At 51.5% G+C, this 15,643-nt stretch overlaps 1 protein-coding gene across 2 annotated transcripts in view; it reads right to left on the bottom strand.

Moving 5' to 3' along the window:
• Positions 1–15,643, bottom strand: part of EcR (Ecdysone receptor) — a 180,720-nt gene that overhangs the window by 21,096 nt on the left and 143,981 nt on the right. Inside the window, exon 1 of one of the 2 annotated variants that reach the window (XM_075891619.1) lies at positions 12,062–12,230. The exons of the other annotated variant lie outside the window; for it this stretch is intronic. Coding sequence (XP_075747734.1) covers positions 12,062–12,152 — 91 coding nt within the window. The 5' untranslated portion in view covers positions 12,153–12,230. Of the gene's footprint in view, positions 1–12,061; positions 12,231–15,643 lie in introns of those variants that run through there. 2 annotated transcript variants of the gene reach the window in all.

The following is a 15,643-nucleotide window of genomic DNA, read 5'->3' as shown; positions in this document are numbered from 1 at the left end:
CGACATTTAAAGTACGAATCAGATTACTGCGGTGCCTCATGCATGATCGGGAGACGAAAGTATTCAATAGCAAGCAGCACGACAATCGGGGGCGAACTAAAAGAGCAGACCATACGGAATGACCTAGAAATGGCAACAGCCAGTAGGCGTGCATGTGCGCGTACAAAGCTCAGAACGATACAAAGGTCAGGGGCAAGTGTCGGAGTGGGTCGGTCGAAGAGGACGTTGACGTTCTTTTCTTCTTGATTGACTATGGAACAGTCGGGAGCCCTGCCGCTGCGCTTTTCCGGTTCGCGGAACAGGTTGTTGCGTCCCGCTGCCAGTGACGTCTTCGAGACGAGCGTGATGTCGCCGCCACTCAGTTCCGCGAACGCAGCGACTGTTGAGGCTGACCATTGTGTCGCGGGACGGTGCGCTGGCGCCACGGCTGGGCCCTGCGGAATGCGGCGGCGGTTTCGGGGAACGAAAGATTCGTCGCTGCTTCTTGGAGTGGATGGGTCCACCCGGAACAACTGAGCATAGAGCTGAGGGGAAGTCGGGCTCCGGGTGGACGATTCACCCCCTTGATCCCCCCCTCTTACTGCGGGCCGCCCCTGCCTTTCGTGAAGTGGACTGATGTACCGAGATAGAGGGAGAGGGGCGGCAACGAGAGGGATAAAAAGGACGGAGGAGACGGCGGGCGCGAGAAGGGGGAACAACGATGACCAGTTAACTTTTCTTTGAATGCAAATAAATCCCTTTTTTTTCAAGTTTCCTAAATGGACGTCCTGCTTTCATGACCTGCCTGATCTTGGTCATCCCACCCAATCTACCCCGACGACGCTACAAACTGGATGGCAGCGGTGGAATCAAGAAAAGGCATGCAGAAAACTGCGGACGGAAGATCGACTTCTGTGGATCCGGGATCAGCAGAACGAGACTTCGTGGCTCCGGGAGGCACAACCGTCGCAGTAACGGCATGAAGTTTTGGACGACTCCAGGAAACTAAGGACGAGCAGCAGAAGGCAGACCAGACGATCTGGGATCGGCGGTCCTGTGAACGTGGCTCTGGGAGACACGTCCTTCGCCAGCTCGAGGTTGGAAGTAGCTGCGGACGGAAGATCGACTTCTGCGGATCCGGGATCGGCAGAGCGAGACTTCGTGGCTCCGGGAGGCACAACCGTCGCAGTAACGACTACCGGAAACTAAGGACGAGCAGCAGAAGGCAGACCCGACGATCTGGGATCGGCGGACCTGGGAACGTGGCTCCGGGAGACACGACCTTCGGCAGCTCGAGGTTAGGTGAGTGCTTGAGCGATCACGTTTTGCCGGACGATAAGAACAGGGTTCTATCGGGCAATTGGCTCTGAAGGGCCGCCACAAGTGTGCGGTGAATATTGCAGAAGTATTGGTTGGCTCTTGTGAAGATATGGATATCGGAGTGTTAAAGAAAGAAGAGCTGTTGCTGTTAGCAGCAGAGCTCAGCTTGGATATCAATAGCAGGTTAAGGAAGCCCGAAATTCGCAGTGCGATAATCGAAGTGGGTTTCGAGGAGGACGAGCTCAGCGAGGCCTGGGAAAAGATATGTGAGGAGAAGAAACAAAGGGAGGAAGAAAAGAGGGAAAGAGCGGAAGAGAAGGAAAGGCAGGAAAGGAGAGAACAAAGACAGGCCGAAATTGAGCTCGAGAGAATAAAGCTAGAGCAGGCGAGATTAGCACGCAATGCAGATGCGGCGCCGCCGCATACTGAGAACCTGAAGATGACGAGTTTGCTTCAGCCGTACAAAACAGGCGAGGACATTGGTCTCTACCTGATTAATTTTGAACGGATCTGTGAGAAACATTCATTTCACCAGGACACATGGCCAGAGCGGTTGCTTGCGTTGTTACCGGGTGAGGCCTCGCAGGTCGTGGCCAGACTGAGCGCAGCCGAGGCAGGCGTATACAGTTCAGTGAAGTCGACATTACTCGCAAAATACAGGCTCTCCACAGAGGAATTTCGGAGGAGATTTAGACGGGAAAGAAAGAAGCCTGGGGAAAGCTTTGTTGAGTTTGCGTGTAGCCTGAGTGATAATTTTTCAGAGTGGGTGAAAGGAGCAGGTGCGGATAACTTAAGTAAACTGAGGGATCTAATTTGTTTGGAGCAGTTTTATGACACCCTGCCGGATAACGTGCGCCTGTGGGTCAAGGATAGGCAGGAAGGTGTGTCTGTTAGGAGGGCAGCACAGCTTGCCGACGAGTACGTGGCCAGTCGAGGCTTCAGGACACCGATCAACAGCGCACATCACTATCAAAGGCCTGCACCACGGCCCCAAGCTTACACTCGAGGACCGCAAAGCGCAACAAAAGAGCGAGAGGAAACTAATCAAAATTCGGCGCGTGCTGAAGGCAAGCCGAAAGAGCAGGAAAAGAACAGAAAGGAGGTCAGAAATCATTTAGAAGAGTTAGAGTCGCGAGCTAAGGCGCTATGTTTCAAGTGCAACGAAACAGGTCACTTTGCCCGAAACTGCTCAAAAGGTAGGCCAGTGTTTGCTTGCGTAAGCGATCACCCGAGTAACCTAGATCTTTTGAAACCTTACACGACAGATTTAATGGTTAATGACAAAAGGTGTAGGGTACTCAGAGACTCCGCGGCCACTATGGACGTAGTCCATCCGAACTACGTAAAAAGTGAAGACTACTTATCCGAATGCGCGTGGATAAGACAGGCCGTCAGCGAAGATTCAGTGTGTTTACCTATGGCAAAGGTACACATTCGGGGTCCTTTTGGAGCGATCGAGACAGTAGCAGCAGTCTCCCGTGGGCTACCAGAGGGCTACCCGTACCTTTTCTCGAACAGCTCGGAGTCACTACTCAACGACAGGGGGTGCACTTTTGCTGATGCTCAGGTCATGGCTTTGACGAGATCGAAAGCACGCGTATTGGCTCAGCAGCTGCGTTACGGGGAAGGGGAAGGTGCCAAAGCGAAAGAGTTAACAACTGAATCCGAAGAAGTTAAGCCCGACGAGGCACTTATCCCTATTCCTCCGACCGAAAATCCGGAAAATGGTCAGATTAAGAAGCCGATAATTGAGAAAAGAAAGAAACCTTCGAAAGGAAAAGATCATAGTTTGCAGGGGTCCGTGTTGGCCCCAATCTCGCACAGCTACGAGCGCATGCTAGGGGTTGACAGGGAAGCGTTACGGCTGTCTCAGAAAACTGACCCTAGTATAGCGGTTATGAACAACGGAAACAGTGAAGGTGTTTCGTCAAGAAACATCTCTTTCGAAGTGAGGAACGGTATCCTATATCGTAAATACCGAGATAGGCGAGGGCAGTGCTACGATCAATTGGTGGTGCCATCACCATACCGCAAGGACCTACTCAGTCTTTGTCACGATCACTCATGGGCAGGACACCTGGGCATAAATAAAACCAAGAAAAGATTGCTACAGGAATTTTATTGGCCGGGGTGTTTCAGGGACGTGCAGAATTTCGTGAAGACTTGTGACGCTTGCCAGAGAGCCGGTAGGTCTAACGACAAATGGAAGGCCCCGATGGTAAAAGTGCCCATTATTTCTGAGCCCTTCCGCAGAGTTGTTGTAGATTTGGTGGGGCCGTTGCCGAAAACAAGTGCGGGGAACAGATACATTCTCACACTATTGTGTCCTGCAACGAAGTTCCCCGAGGCGGTGCCCTTACAGGAGGCAACTTCGGTCGAGGTAGTCGATGCGTTGCTTTCTATATTTTCGCGCCTCGGTTTCCCTGCCGAAATGCAATCGGATCAGGGAACCGTTTTCACGAGTGCTCTCACGACCATGTTTCTCGAGAAATGTGGCGTTAAAATTTTGCATAGCTCGGTTTACCACCCACAAAGCAACAGTGTGGAGAGATGGCATGCTACCCTAAAAAAAGTATTGAGAGCTGTTTGCCATGAAAGGAAGTGTGATTGGGATGGTTGTTTACCGGGCACGCTATTTGCGTTGCGCACAGTGCCACACGAGGGAACCGGGTTCGCACCGGCAGAGCTGGTGTATGGCCGGAATCTTCGAGGTCCGCTGAGGCTAGTCCGCGAACTGTGGGAGGATGATCGGGGGCCTAAATGTGTGATCGAGTATGTGTTGAACCTAATGCAAAGGTTACATAAGTGTCGTGAGATCGTGAAGGGCAACCTAGAGGCGAGGCGAGACGCTTCAAAGCGCTACTATGATAGAAATGCCAGGACGCGATCATTCAACCCGGGCGACAAAGTGATGATATTGAGGCCTAATCGCCAGAATAAACTGGAGGTCCACTGGGATGGACCTGCCGAGGTTATCAGTCGCCTTTCGGAAGTAAACTACACCGTGAGATTACCTGGAAGAAAACGCGAGGACAGGGTCTACCACGTAAACCTAATGAAGCCATTTTTAGAGCGAGCAGCAATTGTTAGCATCGCCATGAATGTTTCAGAAGAGGTTTCTCTAGAGGTACCTTGTTTTCCTGGGAACACGGGCCCTAGCGTAGAAGAGATAATCGCGTGTGCAGTTAACAAAGACGAGTTGGGTACAGATAAAGTCGAGGATCTGAAGAGCCTTATTCAGGAATATCTGGAATGTTTTGGGGAAAGGCTCGGAAGGACTCATTTGGTACAACATGATATCGAGCTGACTACAGAGGTCCCTTTTTGCTCGAAGGCGTACCGCGTGTCTCCGCGACAGCTGGACTTAATGAAGGCGGAAGTTAAAAGGATGCTTCGCCTTGGCGTGATCAAAGAAGCATATAGTGACTATTGCTCCCCTTTGATGTTGGTCGAGGTGCCGGGGAAAGAACCACGGCCATGCGTCGATTATCGCAGGTTGAATGCGATCACAAAAGACCAGGTGTACCCGTTGCCTAACATAGAGGAAAGGGTGGAGCTGGTAAGCCGGGCTACCTTCATTTCAACCCTAGATTTAGTGAGGGGATATTGGCAGGTGCCCTTAACTGAACGAGCAAGTCGGTATGCAGCATTTGTAACACCCTTTGGCGTTTATCAGCCCGTCACCATGGCCTTTGGTTTGAAAAACGCACCCTTCTGTTTTTCAAGGTTAATGGATCGGGTGCTAGAAGGACTAGAAGAATTTGCGGTGCCATATCTAGACGACGTGGCCGTATTTTCTAATGATTGGGAGTCTCATTTGCAGCACACACGAACGGTGCTTGAAAGAATCAAAGGGGCGGGCCTGACTATTAAAGCCGAGAAGTGTCAGTTCGGCCAAGCCCGTGTCACGTATTTGGGACACGACATAGGGCAGGGAAAACGGGAACCAATGAAAGCCAAAGTAGCTGCGATAGTCAACTTCCCAAGACCCGTAAACAAAAGGGAGGTGCGAACATTTCTAGGAATGACAGGCTATTACCAGCACTACATTCCAAATTATTCGGAGCTCGCCAGCACGCTAACCGACAGCCTGCGAAAACCTGAACCGGAAGTGGTAACTTGGAGCACCGAGAGGGAGGAGGCCTTCCAAAACTTGAAGAAAGCTTTGTCTTCTCGGCCTGTGCTTGTCGCGCCAGACTTTAGCCGAGAATTCATTCTCCAATGCGACGCCAGCAACCGAGGTCTAGGTGTCGTCCTGGCCCAACTTAACGAGGGAGGTGAAGAGCATCCGGTGCTCTATCTCAGTCGGAAGCTGACTCCCCGAGAAGAGGCTTTCAGTGCCTCGGAGAAAGAATGTTTGTCCATTGTGTGGGCCATTCAAAAACTAGGATGCTATATTCAAGGCACAAAATTCACGGTCGAGACTGACCACTGCCCGCTTTCATGGCTGAAGCAAATGTCCAATAAAAACGGGAGGCTGTTGAGATGGAGCCTCATACTACAGGAGTATAACTTCGAGGTCAAATATAGAAAGGGGAACCAGAATAAGAACGCCGATGGACTGAGCCGTGGATTTTAGAGTCGAACACTGATTTTCTTGTTGCTGTTTTTTTTTACTGATGTGTTTCTATCGCGGCTGGGGTCACGGCATTTAGATTTTTTTTTCCAAGGGCTGACCACCACAAAAAAAAAAAAAAGAAAGAAAGAGAGGGCAATCATGGGGTAAAATTATGGCAGTTTTGGCGTCCGGTGGGCGTGTCGCTCGGGCACGCCGACCAGAGTGTGTGTGCTTGTGTTGTGTACCCCTGGAACAGGGTTATTGGTGATGCGAGTGCTGAGGCCCAGAGAGGCCGAGTGTTTTCACATGTCGTCTCGACGCTTCAGGTGACCCGACAGTTGGCCACCCTCGAGTCGAGTCTTTCGGCGGCGGAGGAGTCTGTTGCGTCCCGCTGCCAGTGACGTCTTCGAGACGAGCGTGATGTCGCCGCCACTCAGTTCCGCGAACGCAGCGACTGTTGAGGCTGACCATTGTGTCGCGGGACGGTGCGCTGGCGCCACGGCTGGGCCCTGCGGAATGCGGCGGCGGTTTCGGGGAACGAAAGATTCGTCGCTGCTTCTTGGAGTGGATGGGTCCACCCGGAACAACTGAGCATAGAGCTGAGGGGAAGTCGGGCTCCGGGTGGACGATTCACCCCCTTGATCCCCCCCTCTTACTGCGGGCCGCCCCTGCCTTTCGTGAAGTGGACTGATGTACCGAGATAGAGGGAGAGGGGCGGCAACGAGAGGGATAAAAAGGACGGAGGAGACGGCGGGCGCGAGAAGGGGGAACAACGATGACCAGTTAACTTTTCTTTGAATGCAAATAAATCCCTTTTTTTTCAAGTTTCCTAAATGGACGTCCTGCTTTCATGACCTGCCTGATCTTGGTCATCCCACCCAATCTACCCCGACGACGCTACAAGGTGAACTATATGCGTGAAATCAATTAGTTGCAAAAAACATCAAAGTCTCGAAGAAGAAAAATCCAGCCAGCTCCAAATGGCGAACACTGTCGAAACAGCGAAGCTTATTTATGGCCGTCCATCAGGCTATATTAGGTTTTTGTATCATTTTTCACGTGCTCCGTTCGTTGGCGCTTAGATTACGCCACACACCGGATTGAGCTCGACCCTAAGCTGCTTTACATCTGAAAACTTCGCAGGCGGAAACAGTTCGTTTCTTGATTTCAGAAGCTTGCGGCTGCCAGCCGCGTTAAGAATTGCAGACGCTTGATAATCGACCGACACGGTGCTCCAGAGCGCCGAATGGCTTCAGGTTGTGCCCACTAACGTAGCTCATAAAAATATGTGTGGGAGAGAGAGGGTAATTACAGTTTGCTATTTCTTTTCCTTAACCAGCACACATAGACATGGCTATCATTCTCATGCTGCAGGACATCTAGTTAAGCAAAGAACAGCCGTACCGCATACGTCCGTTTGTCACTGGCTCAGGCCCCCCTTCGGACTAAGTTTGCGGCTCGTGTGTCTCAGTCACGCAGCCTCTGTATTCTAGCCAATTGGGTAAACGAATCGTCCCAAATCGTAACCTTAGTGAAATTCATTTTGTATTTTCAAACACACGGATGACTGAGCGGCGCTCACTATCTTTGCTATCACAGTTCCTATAAAGTATATTGTCCATCAGGCCCTCATCCTCAGTCCATTGCGCTCGCAATGGACTGAGGGCCTTCACCTAGCAAAGACTACACGTTTTTTATGTAAACGAGTCAACTAATTAAAAGAGGCAGTGAGGTGCCTCCTGCTGCACGCTATACCAACCCGGCGCAACCATAAGCCACAGTCTGTAGCACGTATAGCTGGCGCTGTATACTTGCACGTTGCCCGCAAAGCGCCGTTAACAGTAAACACTATGCGCGCAAGCGGCACGATAAATATTCATTTTGAACAGTCAGCGAGAGACATTTGTGCGTGACGCACGCATAACTTTGTCTTCGAGTTCGCTATGACCTTATCGAGCGGCGTGGGATTCAGTGTAATCCTTCACCTTTATCAACGGTTCACGTGCGTATGTTGCAGCCTTATCGCAATTACAATAATAATATAATAACAAATTAATCGTTGTCATTCACTTGTCGAAAGTCGATTTAAGTGCCGAAGGAACAAAGTTCAAACATGTTGCATTTATACTCGCTCAATCCGTGCACGACATCAGTGACGTCTACCACAGCTTAATGCCTTCATCTATACACGACGAAATGTTTTCAAACAAAACAGCAAGGGGAAATGAGACGTGCGGTTTTACTGCACATACAAAAGCGACTTGTGGAAAATAATCCTAAATTATACATATTTTTAAATGTTTTATTCGTGCGCACTCCCTTGTTGGGCTTTCATGCACGAACAATTCCGCACTTTCGCATGACGTGACTTCACTTTATAATGAAGTCATCAAAAGCCAAATGCGTCCACACTTGCAGCCTTTCTTACATGCGTAGGCATCGTTCATTTAGTTTCTAAATGAGCGCACACGTTACTGAACCTCTTGACGTCGCCATGCAAATGCCATAGTGTCTTATGCCATAGGGTCTGTCTGAAGACGTTCCGTGAGCTACAAACGGCGCTATGAACAGCCCCATTGGTGGCATGCGTAAAACAATCTACAGAGCTCGTATACTGAACTTTGAGACAGGACAGCTACGCAAAATTTAATATACACAGAAAAACAAGCAATGACACACAGAACACAAGAGCTCAACTTCAATTGAAGTGAAAGAACCTCAAGTGAGGCTGACGTTCAGCGCCTCTGATGAGTGTATCGTGACCTGTTCGCGTTGCTTAAATGTAGCGATCCTGTTCTCAATATGTGCATACATGTGTTAAACAATGGACGTATACAAGTATAGTAGAAATCGGAAATATTGCTACGACGCCATTTCCCACCCTTATGAAGTTAAGCGGCCTCAGTGATGTGACTTATGGGGTGAAGCCCCAAAGTTCTGATCAGAGTGTGAGCTGACGACGTCCACGTGCCAAGGTTGTACATGTCGTACGAATGAAGCCGAACCACGCCCACGAGCGATAAGCAACACCTGGCAACCCCTAAACTTTTCCACATTGTGTTGTCCTCTTGCACCCCAAACCCATCGACCGGGATCCGTCGCTTTTGAGACTGAGAAACCGACGCGACGTAGGCTGACAGGTGTGGTGGCTGCAGCCTCTTGTAAGGACAACGATGTTAATTGCTGTGCGTGTGCTTTGGTGTGGAACTATGGCGCTAGAGGGGCTGCAACGGACGGCGCTTCAGCGAGCATGGGAATGATGGGTAGCATACGGACTCATCTAATATTCGTTCTTCTGGCACCGTTTGGATTCGCGTGGCTTGGGTCTGCTTTGTCACCAAACGACTATCATCAGCAAATGTTCTGCGGTAGCGCTTCACCACCCTAGCCTTTCAGGCTGGCCAATTCAAATCGGGTCACGAAGTTCATAACGGTTCGTTCTTTCATTCGAAGCAAAAGCAAGCCACAGCAAAAACAAAGCCACGGGTGCGTGCGAAGTCCAAAATCACGAAGACTAGGTAGGCGAATCCATGTACCCACCAATTCCATGGACACTGAACGATCGCAGCACCCGAGTACCTACTGTCGATCGGTTAGCTACGGTGTGTCGCCACACATAGTGTTCTCAAAATTTTGGAAGATTCGATGAGCAAAATTAATCATTTTCCCTCCTCATAGAGCAATCTTAAGATTTTTTTTTTCTCTTTTCGCGGCGCACTGACGTCACCAGATGCAGTGTGACCTTTAAAGCACGACAGCATGAAGGAATGCCTCTCCTCCTCCCATGAGCTTTCGCAGGAAGTCGTAATATGCGAAACAGCATTCCTAATCTCCGATAAACTGGAAGTAATCAATAACGAGTGAATTGTCCGAGCGCACGTTACCGAACCTCCACTGACGTCGTCAGGCAAATGCCACAGTGTGCATGTACGTCTGTCTGAAGACATTCCGTGAGCTATGCACTGACTATACTAAACTTGGGACTAATATTGCCTGATTGTCTTTCTCCTTTTTTATCGGGAGCAAATGTTCAGTTCTGCAAAGCACGACTCCAATAATCGCTGTTACGGAAATAACTCAAATGACGATCGCGTTGAAACTCCAAAAAGAGCTAACTATGCATAGGAACACGCCCAAAAGTGAATAAATAAAAAAGATGTAACGCCAAAAAAGAACAAAAGAAAAGGCGACTGTTCCTGTGCGTATGTTTAAAAGGGACCACGACCGCCTTTGTGGCGGGCAAACTTGGACGTGGCCTAAACTTGTTCGCACGAACACTGAAAAAAAAAACTGTGCTATTTCTTTTCCTTTATTCATTTCCCCCCCCCCCTATATGCCAGAGTACTATTAGACTCGAAGCGCCGATATGACAGCCCTCACACTCTCCCTTTCGAAAGGCGAACCTTAGCAACGCCTTTAGAAGCAGTAGTGCACAGTGTTTTTATCTTTCTCTCTTCACACACATGCTACTCGTTTACCTTTTAACTCTCCCCATAACGCAGAAGACCAAGGAAAAAAGATGATCGTGCATTAAACAATACCAACGCGGAATAACGACATTTAAGCGACGCACCCCGGCAAGAAAGCGAGCACGTTAAATATGCAAAAGCCAGTGTTCCCAAGATATAAGAAAAGAAAGAAGAGGCCGCGACAGGCGGCCGCTGCGAAAGCCTACGGAGAGTTGATTTATGAGGAGCGGCCGATCGTACAATGAAGCTTGTATCACAAAATATAACAAATGAATCGCGCCGCAAAGACAAGCGCTCCTTCGCAGAGGGAAAATAGCGCACTTGCAGTGCGCCGCGGCGAAAGCAGCGAAGAGCTGCCTCTTCTTGTAACTAACCGCCCCAAACAATGCGCGGCGGGAGGCTATAGCTTCTTCCGCGAGGGCTGGAAAAGTGCGTCACGCGACATTGGGAGTCTCTCCGTGACGCATGTCGGCTGCAAGGGGGATCGACCCGCCAAGTTTAAGAACGTTTAATTGCAACACTCTCTCGCATTTCGTTCCAACGCTAAAATACTTCTGTAGGAACCGTACGAGCGGACCTGATGGATTGGCGCACGTGTCCGACATAAATGTGTTCGTACACTCGAGAAAAGAAGAAAGCAAAACGTGCATTCATATGCATGCACGTCACCTAAGCAGCAAAATGGGATATGTGAGACGTTCTAATGTCAGCGTTCCTTTATATACTGAGCTGCGGCTTGTTGCAACGTCTAAACTGCCACTCGAAAGAAAACAAGTCGTTCACGAGCAGTATACGGCGGGCAGAGGCGTTCATAATAGGCGTATACGTTTCAGTTAAGTGACAGCAGCGGTGTCAAGCGGAAATATCGTGAAGGTATGATTCTAGGCAGTCTCTAGGCTGCAAAACCGCGGGTGACGCAACGGCTGCGTCTCGGCAAATCGTAATCGTTCTCCGCAGCGATGACGCGCCTGAGCAAGTGTTCCGACGGCAAGCGTGTCTGCAGTTCGTAGTGGAGGCGACGAACAACGGATCAAGCTGAGCGCCGCGTAAAGGTCGGCCGCAGGGGGGCAACGACAGTGCGAAGGACGATAGCCTGGCGAAGGCCTCGGGCTGCGCGAAGACAGCTCCGAGCGGCTGGGGCCCCGACTCTGACTCACGGAACGCAGCACCTGTGCACGCGCTTCTCACGCGCCTCGGTCTGCTGTAAGGGGGCACAGCGCTTCGGCAGCAGCCACGCAAAGCAGCAGCAGCAGCCACTCGCGCCCAGATAGATAAACTGTGGCAAGTGCTTAGCAAAGGCAGCGCCAAACAAAAAAAACAACAAAAAAGACGTTCTGCACATTTCGCTGTCGCCGCGGTCGAAAGTTACACTACGGATGAAGCTCGTCGGCGAAGTACAGTCTCAATGCACTGCTTGGGGACTTGGGGGCGGGGGGGGGGGGGGTGCTTATAAGTTAGTCGCCGCGGAGCTTCAAGCCACGTCAGATACACACGCGTCAAAGAATCCGTCCAGGAAAATGACGCTGGCTGCGAGCAACATACAAACTACGACTGCGGCCCATTACTATCCGCACCCCTTGTGTGCCCTACACGTGTGCCCCCACCAACATGCATGCTCGGACGTGCAGCCAAACAGTAATGGATGACATTCCCCCGAGGCATCCAACACCTTCCTAGAACAGCTGATGATGTGTTCGGTCGAGCAAGCAGTGAAGGTGGTGATGTGGGTACGCACGCCAGAAGTCTTCCGGGACCGCGTAGGGCGGCGGCACCTCCTCGTATCCGGGGTGGTAGTTCATGGCCGGCGGCAGCAGGTGGCCCGCCATAATAAGCGCACACTCTTCCGCCGCTCGAGGTTCAACGGGAGGAGCGCGAGTCCTTGCGCTGCGAGGCGACCGTGAATTAGCGAATATGTCGCGAGAGAGGAGGGGGCGTGCCAGACACAACTGACCTTGAATACGCGTTGTGAGCGCAGTGCATAGACCCCGAAGAGCGCGCGCAACGCACTCTAGCATCGAGCTGGCGAACAGCGTCAAGAATGCACAGCTGTTGGCGGCACCGACTGCGACGAGTTCGCACACATGCGAGAACAGCTACGCGGTTCCTCGCCGTCAGTCAATCGCGCAGCATGGCTGCCGCCTGTGTTGCTTCGCGCCAACAGCGTTTGCCGCCGCCCTGCACAGGCTGTGCACGTGCTGCGGCGACGCCTGGCGGGAACGAGCAAGCAGTGTGCCAATGCGCTAAGGCAAACAGACGTGCGTATACACATCGCCTACGTCCGACGCCACGTGAATCCCCTTTACTGTACCAGCACATGAAACCAAGGCGTACGAACAACACGTGGTCAAGACAGGAGCGAGGACCTTGGACGACATTTAGCTGCCGTGAGATATTCTTGAAGTGCCACAATAAAAATCCGCACAAACATCTGGCTACGAAGGAGCCAACGACCGAACGAAGCGCGAGACAGGCGCGCGATTGTCCGTGCGTTGCTGCCAGCGGCGCGACGATGCGCCGGCATACGGCGTTTCGGGACACGCGGGGGCGGAGGAGTTATCAGCAGCGGGTTCCACCCCCATGCGGAACCTCGACATGCACGGTCGGACGAATTCGTATCTTCGTAATGAAGCTCAAAGCAACATTGCACAGCCACGCTTCGTTCGATGAAAGCAATGAATAAAACGCCTTCGTAAGCGATAAGCACGTCGCAATTACAGCGGCAACAGCTGACTATTCATGACTCCCGACAGGTAAGGCCAACCATAGCGAGCGCCGGCCGTCGCCTACGCCGTTCACACGCGCGAGCTCGTCATCGAGCGCTTGTTTTTGACAGCACCATTGAGCTTTGCACTCGTATGTAATGCGTTAGCATACGCTATTACTATATCGATGACATCGATATGAACAGCAAATGCGGAAGCAAAGCGAGTCGGCTCACAGAGACGTCAGACAGACACACCAGGCGTTTACTTGCGAAATGACCTTGCATCGTTGCTCACGATTTCTTATCTCGCTAATGGTTTCAAAGCGGGCGTTGTCTTGCAGAAATGACACACTTCAAACATCACTTTATTCAATTCGGAATGGTTTCACGTCACAAAGGAAATGTACTCGATGTTTGTCACGCCGCCGCAAGTGGCGATATCAGCAAATCCAGGCTCGCGCCACTCTATCGACTCGCCTTAACTGGCCTGGACCACGGGTGATGGCAGCGACGACAGGGAGATGGCGCCACCAGCGGCGTGACGCCAGAGCCATATACCCTTCAATGACGCTACTCATTTGCACGCGCTGCAATTTGCCCCGGCCATGCGGCGGTCCAATGCGGCGACGAAAATATCTGGCCGGTTTGATGCACGCCGGACCAGCGAAGCGGCGGTGCGATGCGATAATACGTCACGAAACGTCACCACTCCGGCTGCCGCATCGCCGACGACGCATGCCGCATCGCACGTAAAATCGCACGTCTGTCTCGCGCTTAAACTGATGTTCCGAAATCGGCGATACCAACTGCTCTGACATACACCCGACCCGCAGCCTCCGGTTGATCCCAAATGGTTCCTTTTCTTCTGTCCCAGTCACCAATGCTGAATTGGCAAGCGGGTCGAGCTAAGGAAACCAGGTGCGGATACGCATTGGCGACATCTTCTGTTGGTAAACAATCGCAAAGCGTAAGGCATCGAATGCGTCTTTCGGAGGTTGTGAGCTGAAGCTCCCACTACTAATCGTATTTTTCTCCCCTTACAATATATTTTAATGGGAACACACAGCTAAACTGGCTGCATCGACACTGCCTCATAGTAGCTAACTACCAACCGAGTCTCTCGCTTTCGTCCAATTTTTCTAGGTCAGTGCGACTTGTCAAGTGGCAGGGACGACCTCGCGTCCCCTGCCCCACTGGCAACGCCACTTTTGCCCCCAACTTCGGCAGCGCTTCCCGCCTATTGGTACCCACTAGGACGACGTGATTTACCACTGATTAATACCAGCCAGGTAGCCCCTCATATGTTCCATGTTTGTAAACAGCAGAAGGTGCCGTCAACAAACTCACAGGCTTCTAGCAACGCCGCGGAGCGCAGGCTCCGCCTAGCCCAAAGCTCGCCACCGCACTCTAATCACGTGACAACCAGCAGGTTCAGAACACGCGGGAGGCTCTGCGACGAGCCTGTGCTGCTCTGGGGAGACTTCATGAGCGCGCTCACGCAGATGAAGGCTCCCTAGTGTGCTCGGAGGCAGCTTTGCAAGTGCTGTGCCGGTTGTCACGTGACCATATAGGACAGTGGCGAGCTTTGGGCTGGGCGGAGTCTGCACGCCGCGAGGTCGCTACAATCGTCTCAGTATACTCAGTACGTCGACGGCGCTGTCACCGCGAACGACGGGCGCCCTCCGTTGAATTAGCGCTGCGGGTCGATAGCCGCCGGCGGATAGTCTTCGGCGGTGGACGTCGCATGCGGCCGACGACACGCGACGTGATTAAAAAACGCAGCGCTACTGCAGCCAAATGCGACTGAGCGGTGCGAGACCGATCGGTGCTGCCTTGTTCGAAGGCATCGGTTCCAAGAGAGTAAAACCTCCTTGATTGGTTCGCACCACAGCAAACATTGAATTAAGCGATCTAAAGAAATGGTCCGTTTAAGGCGCTTATCAAACTCGAGGCACTACGAAAGTAGGTACCTCGTACAGCTAGAAGGATGTTCATTGCGTGGACATATACAGCGTATGTGAATGCTCCAGATCTTCTAAGTTTTGCTTTATTCCTTTTCTTCTTGTGTGTGTAGAGTCGTGCGAGTGTCTGTTGGGCGGCTGCGATCGGCGAGCTTCCCATTGCTGCAGGCGCCGGGTCGGGACAAAGGAACAAGGTTTGAATGTTTAAGAACTGACAATGTGCAAGTATACGTACACAACACCTCTACCAAGATTGTCATACGGGCACAGTACTATCGGGTATGCAAATCCAGTTCCGTACTTTCTCCGTTCTGCAATCTTTCCATTAATTAAGGTAATCAAGGCGAGTACCATGCCGCAATTCTTACAGTACCTGGGCACGAAATGACAATCATTCCATCACAACTTGCGAAATTGGCCCTGTACCCGCACTGAATGAGGTGTCAGCTGCGCTTCGACTTGCGTGGCGGTCGCCGCGATGGAGCAGCCGTTGTGGCGCTCGGCTGACGAAGGTCGCGGGATCGATCCTGGTTACCTTCCGATGGAGGCGAAAGGCCAGAGGCCCGTGTGCTGCAACAGCAGATGGACGAAAGTTCCGGAGCCCTCCCCTACGACGTCTCTCGTAATCATATATCGTGGTCTTAAGATTTAA

Source organism: Rhipicephalus microplus, chromosome 1 (assembly GCF_043290135.1).
Source record: "Rhipicephalus microplus isolate Deutch F79 chromosome 1, USDA_Rmic, whole genome shotgun sequence".
Taxonomy (NCBI): Eukaryota; Metazoa; Arthropoda; class Arachnida; order Ixodida; family Ixodidae; genus Rhipicephalus; species Rhipicephalus microplus.
Note: the sequence above shows the minus strand (reverse complement) of the source record. Positions and strands in the feature narration are given on the sequence as shown.